Raw genomic sequence first — 17,267 nt, 5'->3', positions numbered from 1 at the left:
GTCCATTCTTTTACCCTTCATACATACAGCAATCATCTATTTTTTCCAGTCACTTGGGACAATGCGATGGGTGAGAGTTTCGCAATAAATGCAAGTGAAGTAAGGGACAAATACCATCAATTACTCTTTGTAAAACTGAATTGGGATTCAATTCAGACATTGTGACTTATTTGTTTCCAACTCTTAGTTGTTTCTCTGGGCCAGGGATACCTATTACTACATCCTCCATATGAGAATCTGTGCAGTGGTCAAACAACAGTATGTTTGTATGTTCCTCCTGCATGAACGACTTCTTAAAAGCAAAATTCAAAACTTCAGCTCTTGTTTTACTATCTTCTACTGCCACTTTGAGACAGGGTTTTAGCCTATCCGCAATGCTATTCAATCTGGATATTGAGCTAGCAGTAAAGGAAACAAAAGAAAAATTTGGAGTAGGAATTAAATCCATGGAGAAGAAATAAAAACTTTGCAGTTTGCCAATGATATTGTAATTCTGTCAGAGACAGCAAAGGACCGGGAAGAGCAGTTGAACAAAATGGACAGTGTCTTGAAAGGAGGATATACGCAAAATCAGGATAATGGAATGTAGTCAAATTAAATCAGGTCATGATGACGGAAAAGTTTTTGAAGAAAGGTTCATGACCCTGTTTTGGGTCTGTTTCAGTTCTGGGTTCTGTATTGTGGTGAGAGGGTCTGTCGGAGGGTATGGTAAATGGACTAGATCAGTGAGCAAACTTTGTTGGCACTGAAGGGATTCAGGAAAGGATTGGAGGCTTGTGTAGAGGTGGTGGATAGTGGAACTCCAAAGCAGGAGTAGGAGGTCAACAGGCTGGAGAGATTTTTAAGGTGTCGTGCATGCTGCTCTAGTTTCATTGTGAGAGATAGGATGCAGGAATTTGGGATTGCAGAGCAGGAGATTTTCATGGGTGGGAGGTACAGCGAGGAGTTGGCCCGATTTACATGGCCTGATTTACACGGTTTTTCTGGACTAGGGCTATGGACTGCAGAATTTGAACAGATACAGGTCAATGTGAAAGGTAGATCACAGCCGGATGTGGGTAATTTGATGATCAGACTATATGGGGAAGGGCGAGAGGGTAGATTCCACAAGCTAGGCAACAATGCAGGAACAGTATGTGGGACTGGGTTCTAGCTCGGGATCTGGAAAGTTTTCTATAGCAGTGCAAACGTAAGAACCAAGGATTCATTGTGGAAGATAAAGAAGGCATAGAAGTACGTAAAATACATAAAAATACATGGAAAACACTTACAAAAAAGACAGAATGTATGAAGGTGAAATGTGTGACACTAGGGTTGATAATAAAAGGCGACAATGAATTAAAATTGACGTGGAAACACAATGAGCTCAAAGAGAAAACTATATAAAAAGACGATAATAGTGTAATGCATTTCGGTAGGTGGATATGCAAAAGGAGAGGGAACAGCAGGTGTAAATGAATTACACGAGGGAAAGAGAGAGGGGGGGTGGGAGGAGATATGGTTGATGTTCAACAAGTTCGTGTGGCACAAGAAAATATGGAAAATAACATACAAAAATGTGCGAAAGTGAGGGAAGAAGTGTGATCTATTTTAAGGCCTAGGAAGGAAGAATGTGGAACATGAGACACTGCACCAACAACCCACGCAACCATGTAGCTGCGTAGCTGTTTATTGTGTGCAGATAAGACCACTGATACTGTGTGACTAGTAAGTCAGAGCATGTGCTGTTTGGAAGTTGACAGGTAAAACACAGGAAAGAAGAGAAAGAAAAATGTGGACATTCATCATCATCATCATCATCATCATCATCATCATCATCAAGACTGATTATGCCTTTCAGCGTTCAGTCTGGAGCATAGCCCCCTTATAAAATTCTTCCATGATCCCCTATTCAGTGCTAACATTGGTGCCTCTTCTGATTTTAAACCTATTACTTCAAAATCATTTTAACCGAATCCAGGTGCCTTCTCCTTGGTCTGCCCCGACTCCTCCTATCCTCTACTGCTGAACCCATGAGTCTCTTGGGTAACCTTGCTTCTCCCATGCGTGTAACATGACCCCACCATCTAAGCCTGTTCGCCCTGACTGCTACATCCATAGAGTTCATTCCCAGTTTTTCTTTGATTTCCTCATTGTGGACACCCTCCTGCCATTGTTCCCACCTACTAGTACCTGCAAACATCCTAGCTACTTTCATATCCCTAACCTCAACCTTGTTGATAAGGTAACCTGAATCCACCCAGCTTTCGCTCCCATACAACAAAGTTGGTCGAAAGATTGAACGGTGCACAGATAACTTAGTCTTGGTACTGAATTCCTTCTTGCAGAAGAGAGTAGATCGTAGCTGAGCACTCACTGCATTAGCTTTGCTACACCTCGCTTCCAGTTCTTTCACTATGTTGCCATCCTGTGAGAATATGCATCCTAAGTACTTGAAACCGTCCACCTGTTCTAACTTTGTTCCTCCTATTTGGCACTCAATCCGTTTATATTTCTTTCCCACTGACATTACTTTCGTTTTGGAGATGCTAATCTTCATACCATAGTCCTTACATTTCTGATCTAGCTCTGAAATATTACTTTGCAAACTTTCAATTGAATCTGCCATCACAACTAAGTCATCCGCATATGCAAGACTGCTTATTTTGTATTCACATATCTTAATCTCACCCCACCAGTCTATTGTTTTCAACATATGATCCATAAATAATATGAACAACAGTGGAGACAGGTTGCAGCCTTGTCTTACCCCTGAAACTACTCTGAACGATGAACTCAATTTACCGTGAACTCTAACTGCTGCCTGACTATCCATGTAAAGACCTTTAATTGCTTGCAAAAGTTTGCCTCCTATTCCATAATCTCGTAGAACAGACAATAACTTCCTCCTAGGAACCCGGTCATATGCCTTTCCTAGATCTATAAAGCATAGATACAATTCCCTGTTCCACTCGTAACACTTCTCCATTATTTGCCGTAAGCTAAAGATCTGGTCCTGACAACCTCTAAGAGGCCTAAACCCACACTGATTTTCATTCAATTTGTCCTCAACTAATACTCGCACTTTCCTTTCAACAATACCTGAGAAGATTTTACCCACAACGCTGATTAAAGAGATACCTCTGTAGTTGTTACAATCTTTTCTGTTTCCATGTTTACAGATTGGTGTGATTACTGCTTTTGTCCAGTCTGATGGAACCTGTCCCGACTTCCAGGCCATTTCAGTTATCCTGTGTAGTCATTTAAGACCTGACATTCCACTGTATTTGATGAGTTCCGACTTAATTTCATCCACCCCAGCTGCTTTATTGCACTGCACTCTATCGACCATTTTCTCCACTTCCTCAAATGTGATGCTATTTCCATCATCATTCCTATCCCATTCTACCTCGAAATCTGAAACATTACTGATCGTATTTTCACCTACATTGAGCAACTCTTCAAAATATTCCCTCCATCTGCCCAAGGCATCCGCAGGATTCACCAGCAGTTTTCCTGACCTGTCCAAAATACTTGTCATTTCCTTCTTACCTCCCTTTCGAAGACTGCTAATTACACTCCAAAATGGTTTTCCAGCAGCTTGACCCATAGTCTCCAACCTGTTTCCAAAGTCTTCCCAGTTATCTGTTAGGCTTTGTTTCTTTCTTCAACATAACTTTCTCTGTCTACCTGAGTTCTAGTATGTAGCCATTTTTGATACGCCTTCTTTTTCCTTTTACAGGCTGCCTTGACTGTATCATTCCACCAAGCTGCTTGCTTCATCCTACTTTTACACACTACTGTTCCAAGACATTCTTTAGCCACTTCTAGTACTGTGTCCCTGTACCTTGTCCATTCCTTTTCCAATGACTGTAATTGACTACATTCGACTAAAAGGTACTTTTCTGAGATCGCTGTTGTGTACTTGTACCTGATTTCCTTATCCTGAAGTTTCTCCACTCTTATCCTCCTACATATGGACCTGACCTCCTGCACTTTCGGCCTCACAATCCCAATTTCACTGCAGATTAAATAATGATCAGTGTCATCAAAGGATCCCCTGAGTACACGTGTGTCCCTCACAGCCTTCCGGAATTCCTGATCTGTTATTATATAGTCAATGACAGATCTGGTTCCCCTGCCTTCCCAAGTATACCGGTGAATGTTCTCATATATAAAAACAAAGATGAGGTGACTTACCGAACGAAAGCGCTGGCAGGTTGATAGACACACAAACAAACACAAACATACACACAAAATTCAAGCTTTCACAACAAACTGTTGCCTCATCAGGAAAGAGGGAAGGGGAGGGGAAGACGAAAGGAAGTGGGTTTTAAGGGAGAGGGTAAGGAGTCATTCCAATCCCGGGAGCGGAAAGACTTACCTTAGGGGGAAAAAAGGACAGGTATACACTCGCACACACGCACATATCCATCCACACATACAGACACAAGCAGACATATTTAAATATGTCTGCTTGTGTCTGTATGTGTGGATGGATATGTGCGTGTGTGCGAGTGTATACCTGTCCTTTTTTCCCCCTAAGGTAAGTCTTTCCGCTCCCGGGATTGGAATGACTCCTTACCCTCTCCCTTAAAACCCACTTCCTTTCGTCTTCCCCTCCCCTTCCCTCTTTCCTGATGAGGCAACAGTTTGTTGCGAAAGCTTGAATTTTGTGTGTATGTTTGTGTTTGTTTGTGTGTCTATCGACCTGCCAGCGCTTTCGTTCGGTAAGTCACCTCATCTTTGTTTTTATATATAATTTTTCCCACGTGGAATGTTTCCTTCTATTATACTGACATCATTAAGGTGAATGTTCTTATGTTTAAAAAAGGAGTTTGTGATTACTAAGCCCATACTGGCATGGAAATCCAAGAGTTGTTTCCCGTTCCTGTTGGCCTCCATATCCTCTCCAAATTCACCCATAACCTTTTCATACCCTTCTGTTCGATTTCCAATCCTGGCTTTAAAATCACCCATGAGCAGAACACTGTCCTTGTCCTTTACTCTAACAACTACATCACTGAGTGCCTCATAAAAACTATCCATCTTATCTTGATCTGTCCCTTCACAATGCGAATATACTGACACAATCCTAATTTTCTTGCTAGACACTGTCAAATCTATCCACATCAGTCGTTCGTTTACATACCTTTTTTGCAAGTACGCTGGGTTCCATTTCTTTCCTGATGTAAAGCCCTACACCCCATTGTGCTATTCCTGCTTTGACTCCTGACAGGTAGACCTTGTATTCTCCCACTTCCTCTTCTTTCTCACCCCTTACCTGAATGTCACTAACAGCTAAAACGTCCAGCTCCATCTTACTTGCAGCCTCTGCCAGCTCTACCTTCTTCCCAGAGTAGCCCCCATTGATATTAATAGCTCCCCATCTCATTACCATTTGTTTGCCAAGTTGTATCTTAGGAGTCCCTGGTTTGTCAGTTAGAGGTGGGACTCCGTCACCTCCAAAGGTCTGAGGCATTTTGCTCTGATTGTTGCCAGCATCATATTTAAATATGTCTGCTTGTGTCTGTATGTGTGGATGGATATGTGCGTGTGTGCGAGTGTATACCTGTCCTTTTTTCCCCCTAAGGTAAGTCTTTCCGCTCCCGGGATTGGAATGACTCCTTACCCTCTCCCTTAAAACCCACTTCCTTTCGTCTTCCCCTCCCCTTCCCTCTTTCCTGATGAGGCAACAGTTTGTTGCGAAAGCTTGAATTTTGTGTGTATGTTTGTGTTTGTTTGTGTGTCTATCGACCTGCCAGCGCTTTCGTTCGGTAAGTCACCTCATCTTTGTTTTTATATATAATTTTTCCCACGTGGAATGTTTCCTTCTATTATACTGACATCATTAAGGTGAATGTTCTTATGTTTAAAAAAGGAGTTTGTGATTACTAAGCCCATACTGGCATGGAAATCCAAGAGTTGTTTCCCGTTCCTGTTGGCCTCCATATCCTCTCCAAATTCACCCATAACCTTTTCATACCCTTCTGTTCGATTTCCAATCCTGGCTTTAAAATCACCCATGAGCAGAACACTGTCCTTGTCCTTTACTCTAACAACTACATCACTGAGTGCCTCATAAAAACTATCCATCTTATCTTGATCTGTCCCTTCACAATGCGAATATACTGACACAATCCTAATTTTCTTGCTAGACACTGTCAAATCTATCCACATCAGTCGTTCGTTTACATACCTTTTTTGCAAGTACGCTGGGTTCCATTTCTTTCCTGATGTAAAGCCCTACACCCCATTGTGCTATTCCTGCTTTGACTCCTGACAGGTAGACCTTGTATTCTCCCACTTCCTCTTCTTTCTCACCCCTTACCTGAATGTCACTAACAGCTAAAACGTCCAGCTCCATCTTACTTGCAGCCTCTGCCAGCTCTACCTTCTTCCCAGAGTAGCCCCCATTGATATTAATAGCTCCCCATCTCATTACCATTTGTTTGCCAAGTTGTATCTTAGGAGTCCCTGGTTTGTCAGTTAGAGGTGGGACTCCGTCACCTCCAAAGGTCTGAGGCATTTTGCTCTGATTGTTGCCAGCATCATATTTAAAGTACCAGGGAAGCAGGTTGCTAGCCTTACTTGCCCCGAGTCTCATTGGGTTTTACCCCTGACGGTTGAGGGAGTAACCGGTGGATTTGGTAGTCTTTGCCGTATGAGCACAAAGCTGACCACGACTCAGAGTATGTCCGAGATGCCCAGCCTCATTCCAAAGTAACTGGTATCCCGACTGTCGGGACCACTTACTAGGCCACTCATACGTTGCCCATGGTTCATGAACTAGGACATGACTACAGGAACCCACACCATAAACCACAATGTGGACATTAAGTAAAGTAAATCATTAGTGAAAAGTAACTAAGGAAAACAGCACTGGGTTGTGGGATGAACGAATGCTGTTAGGTAAAATCAAACAATGGAAAGCCCAGGATGGAATATCAACAGTATTATGAAACAGACAGATTGCTCAAAGTAATTTTCGGACAACATAGTCTCACACTAATCTCTGTCTCTGGCACCAGTTTTGATCACATGACTCTTCCATTCTGTGCCTGGAAATCTGGAGTCTCCCCCTATTACAATACTTGATCAATAAACTTACTCGTAATGTTCTCCAGGTTTTCTCTTTAGCACTCTGCCACTACGGCTTCTGAGCCAAGAGTTCTATAAGAGCATGTGATTATCATGTCTGACCCATCTTTCCTGTTTTCCTTCATCCAGATTATTTCATATTTGGAATCTGTTATAATATAACTGATTATTATAGAGTTCTTTATGGCAATAAATATGCTGCCACGACTGGGGTATAGCCTATTCCTTATTATACGTATCCCTATCTGAATTTAATATTTCACCACTGATTTTAGCCATCTTTCTGTTCCTAATAATACGTTGGCATTATAACCTTTAATAAGCAATATTAATTCTGGTACCTTACCTTGGATGTTCCTGCAACTTAATAACACAGCATTAATATTTTCTCTTTCTGATCTGCAATGACATAAGTTTCCTCCAACGAGTAACACATGGAGTAAAAAAACATGCACACCACATGTATCCTGGTCCTATAATGCACTCCTTACCTACCATAATCCATCTGCTAGCAGAGATCAAGAAATTCTTATCTGAGATTGGTGCAAAATTGTCTGAGCCTCAGGTTTAGACCTTCCACTCTGCTATTAATCACAGGACTACATTCAGTAATAGGTCTTATATTGTAAATAGTGAGCTGGAATTCCATTCCACATGCAAAGCTTGATGTCTTCACCAATTCAGCCATTCACCTAAAAGAACTGATAGGATGGCATCAGAACCCAGGTAGGGATGTGTTATTCATGCAGATATGAGCCATTATCTGCAACCACTGGCACCCACTGTATTCAGAAAGTGCTGGCAGAGCCTCTGCCACAACTTGGAGGCATTGACCACCATATCCTTTCTCTGTGCTTGCCAAGGCCTGGCAGGGAAATGTCACTGGCACAACAGATGCATCCTATGCCAGTTCAGATGTGTTACCGGCTTTGGGCAGAACCTCACATTTGATGTTAAGGCATGATGTGAAGCTGTGCAGTCAGTACTCTCATTTGTCCTCCACTAAAAATACACAAACCAACCTCTGTCTGTCACTCAACCTCCCTTTCAGAGAGGTTTCTAGGAGATTCCAATAGTACCACAGGTATTTTAGCTTTGACTAAAGATGCCCCAACAGTGCTGAAAATTAGAGCAGCAGCCTGGTGCCTGTCAAGGGTGACCAAAACAGCTTCCAGCTGTTTCCAGATAGTGTCCAACTCATTTGGTGTCCCCACACAACAAGCACAGTTTGCATCCATTCTAACTGCTAAACAATAAAAATAAAAATATGGAAAACTAGTTGTGATGTCTTTTACACGGCACTGAAAGTGACAGTATAACGTCACACAAACATAAAGCACAAGCAGCTAAATGAACACTAATTCACAGAGCATTGCTGCTCCAAGGCAGACAACCACTTCTACGGTTTGCAAAATTGAAGCACTTGTGTTGGTCTGAGACTGTACTATAGTCAGTTCACATTATGCTAGAAATGCAAAATATGGAAACTCTTTCAGCTAAATATCTTTACTAAAAACAAATAGATAAGAAGTTGCAATTCACTACTTCTCATAGGCACATAAGGTTGCCTGTGGTTTTTTCTCTTACTTGGTTACTGCAAATGCCAGAAAAGCTCTATTGAAAAAACACAGCAAATTCCCTTCCCACCATAGTCCAATCTGAGCTTGTGAACGTCACCAATCAAGTTGACATTTTCTGTAGGTATGATATGGGGCACAGGATAGTGTAGCATGGAGAGCTGCATCAAACCAGTCTCAGCACTGAAGACCACAACAACAACAACAATGATATGGGGGACTCAAAAACCAGGAAAATAACCTGGTGATAAACACACACAGAAACCAACAGTTCAATTCAGTGTGCAGAGAGAATGGAGAGTACATTTTTGTGACAACTTGAAATTTTGTGCTAGACCAGCATTCTATAACCTGGAATCCCTGCCTTTTTTCAGGCAGTGTATACCAAACAGACCAGATCAAAGTTTCAATTTGTCACTCATTTCCTGCACCCGTACCCCTCCCCCCTCCAACCCCTCCCCCCTTTCATTTCCAAGGTCTACAAATCCTCTCCTGCTGTGCTGCTGCACTAGCATCCATAAGAGAAAAGAACAGCAGAGCTGGCAGGGGAAGGAAGGTTGTGATAAATATGTGATTGGTAACTAGCATCATACAAACAACAAGCCTTGTCAGCAGTTCATGGAAAGCCATCATAAGTACATTAAAGTGAAAGTATTATGGTAAAATAGATGCACAAATGCCAGAGCCAAAAGTTTGTACACTCAGTAAATCACAATAACGAGTAATCTGTGGCAGTACTGAAAATGAAACATAATGACCAGGAACACACAGTTTATCCTACACTATTGCAAATGTGATTCTGCAGTAGCTAGTGATATATTTTACAGATTGTTTCACAGTTCCTATAAGAGGTTTCAAGGGATTGTAGAGGGGACTTTTTCTACCAAGTTTTGATAGGGATCCCATGTCCAGAAATGGGCAGTTTGGATATAATACAATTCGGAAGACTGGGTCGGTTTCAAATCTCCTGCTCTATAGTATGTGCACAAACTCAGAAGGGGGCACAGTCGTTGGTTCCTGTTGTAATTATGACATCACATACCATTTTTGTCCAACTACAGTAACAGCTGCTACAAACTGGTACATTCGCAACTAGGGTTAACTGTTGTGTTCGAAGGCACACCTCACTCTAGAATTTGAAGAGGATGTCCTTTGTTATGTAGAAGAAAACTCAATGACAAGTACTCGGAACATTACCCATGTCCCCATGTCACAGTGCATTTCTGGACGCGCATTTGTTATCAAAACATTATCTACTAAATTCCCTTTACAATCCCTAGAAGCCTATAATAGGTATCGTGAAATATCATGAATATGACACTGACAGGTACAATTTCAATAGGCATAGAAATATTATCACTTGGCCACACAAAGTGGAAATAAATTACCTAGTCAACTTCGTGTTACATTACATCGATGAAAAAAAAACTAAATTCCAATTAAATCATAGTTAAGTTATATATTATACCAACTTCCTTAATTTCACCTAATATAGTACTCTGGACATAAAGCAAGAGCAAGAAATCAACAACATCAATGAGGTTTTTCCCTCGAAACAAGAAACCAGTTAGTTTTCACTTAGGAATAACTATCAATACTTACAAAAGCATATATCCTCTGTGTTGTGGGAGACAGTACATTGGCACTGTATGGAAATAAAGGAGGAGTGGCAATTGCAGCTAGCAATGCCGCCAAATGCAAGGCTAACAGAATACTGAGAAATGTTCCACCTTTTTTCACCAGCACAATTAGTGGTGTCTGGAAAAGAAATAATGTGTTTTTTTTAGTAATGTAAATTTTCATTTATGTGACAACATAAATGGAAATATAAGGCAATACTACTTCTTGCTGCAGTTGCAGTAAGTACTAATAGTACTACGAAAGCGTGTCAAAAATTATCTACACTTTTGTCATAACACTTCTTCATAATTCTAACATTGCCTTCTATGGATACAAACTTTTAGTTGGTACCATTGTAGTCATACACATGCCATTTGATTCTGACCACTATGGCTGCATCCTGTCAGTGACAATGTAAACGCGTCCATTATGCTGCCAGTTTGTACCAAGGAGGAACAATGTGCAGTTACTCAATTTCTCTGGTCAGAAGGGGTCAAAGGACCTGAAATTCATTGTAGACTTTCAGCACACGGGGCAGTGCTACATCATGTAAAAGCATTTATTTGTGAATCAAGATGTCTGAAAGTGGCTGGTTGTGTGACATATGAAGACTGATCAGAATGTTCATCCAACAGAGTCCAAAAGATTCAGCAATCTCAATAGATGATTTTAGTGGATAAGCAAGTTACTATGACACTGATCATGATTCTGCTTATCATATCTTTCACGTCGAGCTCAGCTTCCATAAAGTTTCTGCTTGATGGGTTCCGAGACACCTTACTTAAGAACTCAACATCAAACATGTGGACAGTTCCCAACACTTACTCCATCATTGTAACAGGGAAGGCGAATCATTTCTGACCAGGATAGTCACTGTTGATGAAATATGGATTCACCATTATGGGCCAAAATCAACACACCACAGTATGAGTTTTTAACTCTGGATAACCAAAGACAAAAATTACAGACACTCTCATTAGCAGGAAAGGTTATGCTAAACATTATTTAGGATGCAAATTGGGCCTATAATGGAACACATGACAAACGGAACAACCATCAACAATGAGTCTTACAGCGATTTGTTGACAAACACACAAAAGCCAGTAATTTCTAGCAAACAATGAGCTCTGTTGTCAAAGAAACTGTTGCTCTTGCATGATAATGACTGCATGTGACTCACCACACTGTTAAAACTGTCAATAAATTGTGTTCACAGCTGCTACAATGCCCTTCCTACAGCCCACATTTTGCTCCCTCTGACTTTCATTTTTTTTCTTGGGCCACTTAAGGAAGTTTTTTGAGGTCATGAATTTTCCTCAGATGCTGTGCACAGAAAGTATGTCAAAAATGGCTTCATGACCAACAGAAAACCTTCTTCTTTACAGGAACATGCAAGCTTATAGACTGCTGGACGAAGTGCATTAAAAAGAAAAGAGAATATGTTGGAAAATAATGTACATGACAAACCAACATTTTTTTGAAAATACACTGTAAAATCAAAAATGTTAATAACATCTGACTCTCCTTCATACTACTACAACTTCTTCACACAGTAACAGTAAGTGCAAGAGCTTCTGTGTTGTCTCTTGTTTCTCCCTCTCTTCCCACCCTTGTTCCTCCCATTTTCTTTCTTTTTTTTCCAAGTGTATCATAAGCATTGCATAGAGCTCTTACTTATCAAGTAAGGTAAGTGGCAATGTGATATTTCATTTTTAATCTAATGTTATTGTTATTGCTGTTATTCTATTAACCCCAAGTAAGTAAAGGTAATCACTCACTGTATAGCTGAGGTATAGAGCAGATCACAGGCACATAAACATGATTGTAAAGGTTGCGCAACTTCCAAACAACATGCTTATTAAGTGCTGACTGACAATAACATAAAACTTTTTGAGTTAACTCTGAAGAAGTACACTGCGCAAAAGCTCACCAATGTTACAGTATATTTTACTTGCCTGTTCAAAGCCTAAAACCTCAACTACATGGTAAGTAATTTTCTTTACACATTCTGTTATTTGAATTTCATCCAGGAATGCCCAACATCATATTTGAACTTCGTAAATCAAACAAAACAATAACACATGTGCTGACAGAATCGCTCAAGTAACAGAATGAAGGTTTCATTCTACAGCACAGTGTGTGCTGTTTTCAAATTTCCTGGCAGATTAAAACTGTGTGCTAGACAGGAATACAAACCCAGAAACTTGTCTTCCATGGGTAAAATTCTTTCTAATGGAGCAATTCATTCACAATTCACGGGTGGTCCCCAATCTTCAATTCTGCTAGTACCACTGTCTTACTATCCAGTTTCTCATAATCTCTCCGGCATCCCTTTTGGACCAGCATTACAAGAAGAAAGGGTACTGCAGAGAAATGGCTCAACCATGGCCTAATGGTTGCTTCCAGAATGAATCTTTCACTCTGCAATGTAGTGTGTATTGTTTTGAAACTTCCCACCTAGGCTGTCATTAGCCATTTCTACACAATTGATATGTACACAAACACAGAAAGATAATTTGTTAATGTGAGGGTTTTCTTCCAAACTGAAAAAACAAATGTTTAATCTCTACATCCAAACATAAGGATATGCGTCCATCTATCTGCAGGCAAGTCACAGGTGGTACATACTCACACATAAAGATTGTAGAAACTCAGCAGTTTTCAAGCAGGGGTAGGTGTGTGTGGTGCCCAATGCATATATATGTTTTCACAAACAGTTAAAATTAGAAATAGAGCAGAAGCTGACAAAGTTAATGAGCCCATGTGATCTTTGTGTGTCTCTCTATGTGTCTCCCACCATTCATTGGCAAATGAGAGGTCAGTCATCTTCATTTTGGGACACTATTCCTACCTCAGAGTTTTCTTTTTAGCAATGATAAGTCCTTTCCTGTTTTTTCTATGAACCTGGTGGACCTCCACAAAGTGGATAAACTATTATTATGAAAGGACAACTACCTTGGCATCACTCAACATATCTAGTCAATGAGAGACTTCACATAGTTGACAAACTGTTATTATGAAAGGACCTGTACTTTGATGTGAGTCAACGTATACGGTTAATGAGAGACTATTAGTTACATGTTCTCTAGACTGCATTCAGTCGCTGAGCTTAGCTGTGCTGCTTCAAAATAGCATAACACATCAGATGAACTCAGCTGCTGCTGAAAAATATATTATTCTTTGTGTTTCACTACTCACACATCAATACAAATCCTTGGACTGAACATTGTGCCACACTAATCTGAGACCAGTCTATTGACTGGGCACATAAAACTACATTTTCAATCTTTAACCTGTAGTCACAGCTGTAGTAATAACCAAACCAATACTTTTCACTTATTGGTACTAATGTCTAACACTTAACACCCAATAAGTAATTTTAGTTTGAGTTGATACTAAATACTAATTACAAAACAAAACTGGAAATATCATACGGAAGGATCTAGCAGAATGTAAATGGTTACAGTTACATTGCACTGTCAAAATACAGAACACTGAGGCTGCAGTTCAGCGGACTGAGCTGATGGGCTCTGACAGACGGAGAAGGCAAAGGGAGAAAAGATTTAGGGAGAGGAAGGAAGGTGGAGTTAGGGAAGAGTGGCTGGTGGCTTGGAGGGAGGCAGCAGGTGCATGAGATAGGAAAATGACATACGGGCACCAGAACTAGTGATTTCGTGCAGTGCACTGTGACTATAGCATGGGGAGTGGATTGAGATGGGGCTCTGCACCTGCTGCCTCTGCCTCTCGAATTTCTATCTCTACACGTCCTGCCTGCATCTGAGCCATTAGCCACCCTTGGCCTACCTTCTTTCCTGTTCCTTTCCTCTTTCCTTCCTTCACCCACTCCATCTGATGCACTTACCACAGTCTGCCTGTCAAACTCCAGACACTGCACTGTTTATTCAGCTGGCACAATGAAGCTGTACTGGTGTGTGTGTGTGTGTGTGTGTGTGTGTGTGTGTGTGTGTGTGTCAGAGAGAGAGGGGGGGGGGAGTATTTCTTGTCAGTGATGGAATTTTTGAGACGGTGGGAAAGACACATCTGGTAACAGGACAAAATCCAAAAATCCAAGAGCATAGTAAGACAGAAAAATAATTAAGAGGCACTGGTGAAATATGTGAGGAAGAGCTGCAGAATGTAATAAAGATTCAACTAATACTATGAAACTTCTCTTCACAGAACAGGTACAATTTTAGGTGTATCTGATACGATATTAGAGTACTACTAATGAAATCCTGGTCTTACAAGGGAATATGGTTTCTGGATTCTAGTCCACACCAGTTTTAAATCACAACATGAAAAAGAAATTTCTCACTAGTGACAGAATTAACCAACCTTGAAAGTTATTATGAAAATATAACAAATAAATTCGTATATAAATAAGAACAATAGTTACAGAACAGAAGAGCAGTGAAGGAAGGAGAAAGAAAATTAAGGTTAGAGTTTAAAACATTTTTGAGTACATCATTAGAGACAGAACACTTGTCCAGTTGTACAATAATGCAGGAGGAAATCATGCTATTCAGAAGAACCATTATGGCAGTCATATTTAAGTGATAGGACAACACAGAATTTGAATTTGGATGGCTGGATTTGAGCCTCACCTTCCAAAAAATGAGTTCAGTGTCTTACACTCTGTGGTACCTGGTAAAAACAGTGGTGACATTGTCAGCTTATAAATGCGGCGATCTGGACTGGAAATAGAACCTGTGCCTTGAATATGAAGGTTATAAGGGGAGATTTGAAATTCATAAAAGTGTATACCTGGGCGTTTCCCAGTTCGCTTCATGTGACAGAAACATAAATATAACACAACAATGGAAATTCCTGACTGGAGTATGATTTTTACATAAGTGGGAACTCACATCAAGGCAAGCAGCGGCAGCTGCAGGATCACAAAGTGAAAAGTAAAATTTTAAAAACTAACTGTTGGAAAAAAATTAAGGATTTATATTCAATTACAGTTTCTGAGTGACAAATCAATGATTATGTTCTGAATTCAACAACTGGAAGCACCTAGCTCATGGAAGCCTCAGGTACAAGTGACCTTGATTTGTGTGAAATAACAGTGATAAAACCAAGCATAGTTTCAGTGACAAGAATGAAATTATAGGTTTCATGTAAGATAGGTATCTAAGGTGGTATGATCAGATACAGATGACACACACTGACACAAACAGAGGTAACATCAACAAAATGGTGGACATACATAACAGTCTATTTTTAAAGATACTGGATACATGTCTGGAATGAGGGTTTTCCAATTCCTTTTGGATTATATGTTTTGTGCCTTACAAAGGCACATGACCTAATACCATCAAAATTGTTGCATGTTAAGCACAGCAAACAAATAAAAATGATTGGGTGGGACGGAGTGGGATGAATGAGCTTTGAAGAATGCTGCAAGCTAAAGATTCAATAAAGGTGCTTTTCAGTCTCTCTCTGTTATAGCAGCTGGCAGATATGTGCTCTTCTTCCATTTCTGATATTATTAATATTCCTACACTCCATTCATTTTCAGTAAGACTGGAGTAGGCCAGGTAGACATTGCACACCAATAGACAATTAGTTATTCAATATGCCTGCTGTCCAGCGACATATGGTAATCTATCTCTCTCTCTCTCTCTCTCTCTCTCTCTCTCTCTCTCTCTCTCTCTCACTCACACACACACACACACACACACACACACACACACACACACACACAATGCAATGTGTTCCACACAAAGGCAGAGAAAACAAAATCTGATTAGAATTATTTTAAAAAATCGTAATTTACTATGACTTTTCTACATGTAAATTAAAAATTTTAACATACCAAATAACTTGTGGCTAGTATGCACATTAAAAAGGATATTCCTCCAATAAATATTTCAGGATTTTTGTCTGGTCCAATTCTTCCAGTTATGGGAATGAATAACTCAAACACAAGCACTGTGTACCATAGAACCAAAAATGTCGGGAATGCAAGACTTCCAATCAATGACATCAGCCACACTGACACTGCAAAAAAATAAAGAAACTGTTATAACAGCAAACATTTTTAAAATAGTCTCTGCGTCAAATGTACACTGTGTTGTCAAATAGTTTATCATTGATCTTCAAAAGTAAAATGAGGCTCAATAAAGTAAGGTTTAATATAGGAAAAAAGCAGAGAGAGAGAGAGAGAGAGAGAGAGAGAGAGAGAGAGAGAGACTGGGAAGTCATTTCAAAAGTAAAATTGTGTACTATGAAACAAAAGTATCAGAAAGAGCAAACAAGAATTAGTACAACCAGAAACATTCTGAGATGTATAAATAAAGGTCATTACTCATTTGATAGAACAGCAATGATATGACAAAACACTTCCAATCCCGAGCCATCAATGGAAACATAGTCATTACACGCACATCAAAAGGATAGTTGCCATATAGAGAAGATGTTGAGTCCCAGACAGGCACAATAAAAAAAACTGCAAAACACATGAGTCGGACCCCAGCAATCAAAGACAATAGTCATGTGCATGTGAATTGTGCTTGCATGAATATGTGTGTATTGTCAATTTTAGAAGAAGGGCTTTTGGCCAAAAACTCACGTCTTCTTATCGTGTCTGTCTGCGGCTCAACATCTGCTCTATATCGTGAGTAGCAATCTATCCTTTTCATAATATTATGCAAATGGACAGATAAAAAAATCTACTCACCAAGCAGTGACAAGGGAACACACACACAAAAGGATTTAACTTTTACGATATTTTAGTAATAATCTCGTGCATGAGTTAATAAGAGTGAAAAGATGTTTTAGTAGTAATCTCTGTCTTGCATATTACCCTGGTTTCCACCTGTAAGATCTCAGGTTTTCCAAATCTCGTTCGGTGCAGTCCCCTTCTCATCTCATCTGGTAAACCTCCCCTGACCCGGGAGTCCAGGCGACTTTTCTAAACCGTAACACTTTTCCTAAGCCTCTCCAGTCCTTTTCCTCCATCCCTCTTCTTTCCCCTTCAGCTCTTCC

General features: G+C 40.2%; 1 protein-coding gene across 2 annotated transcripts in view; it reads right to left on the bottom strand.

Moving 5' to 3' along the window:
• Positions 1 to 17,267, bottom strand: part of LOC124615831 (endoplasmic reticulum metallopeptidase 1-like) — a 255,168-nt gene that overhangs the window by 62,169 nt on the left and 175,732 nt on the right. For both annotated transcript variants that reach the window (XM_047143980.1, XM_047143981.1), the window contains exons 9-10: positions 16,096 to 16,280; positions 10,260 to 10,415 (exon numbers count right to left, since the gene is read on the bottom strand). In XM_047143980.1, the coding sequence (XP_046999936.1) occupies positions 10,260 to 10,415; positions 16,096 to 16,280 (341 nt within the window). The remainder of the gene's footprint in view (positions 1 to 10,259; positions 10,416 to 16,095; positions 16,281 to 17,267) is intronic.

The sequence above is a fragment of the Schistocerca americana genome, chromosome 5, assembly GCF_021461395.2.
Source record: "Schistocerca americana isolate TAMUIC-IGC-003095 chromosome 5, iqSchAmer2.1, whole genome shotgun sequence".
NCBI classification, from domain to species: Eukaryota; Metazoa; Arthropoda; class Insecta; order Orthoptera; family Acrididae; genus Schistocerca; species Schistocerca americana.
This window is presented reverse-complemented; position numbering and strand designations above follow the sequence as displayed.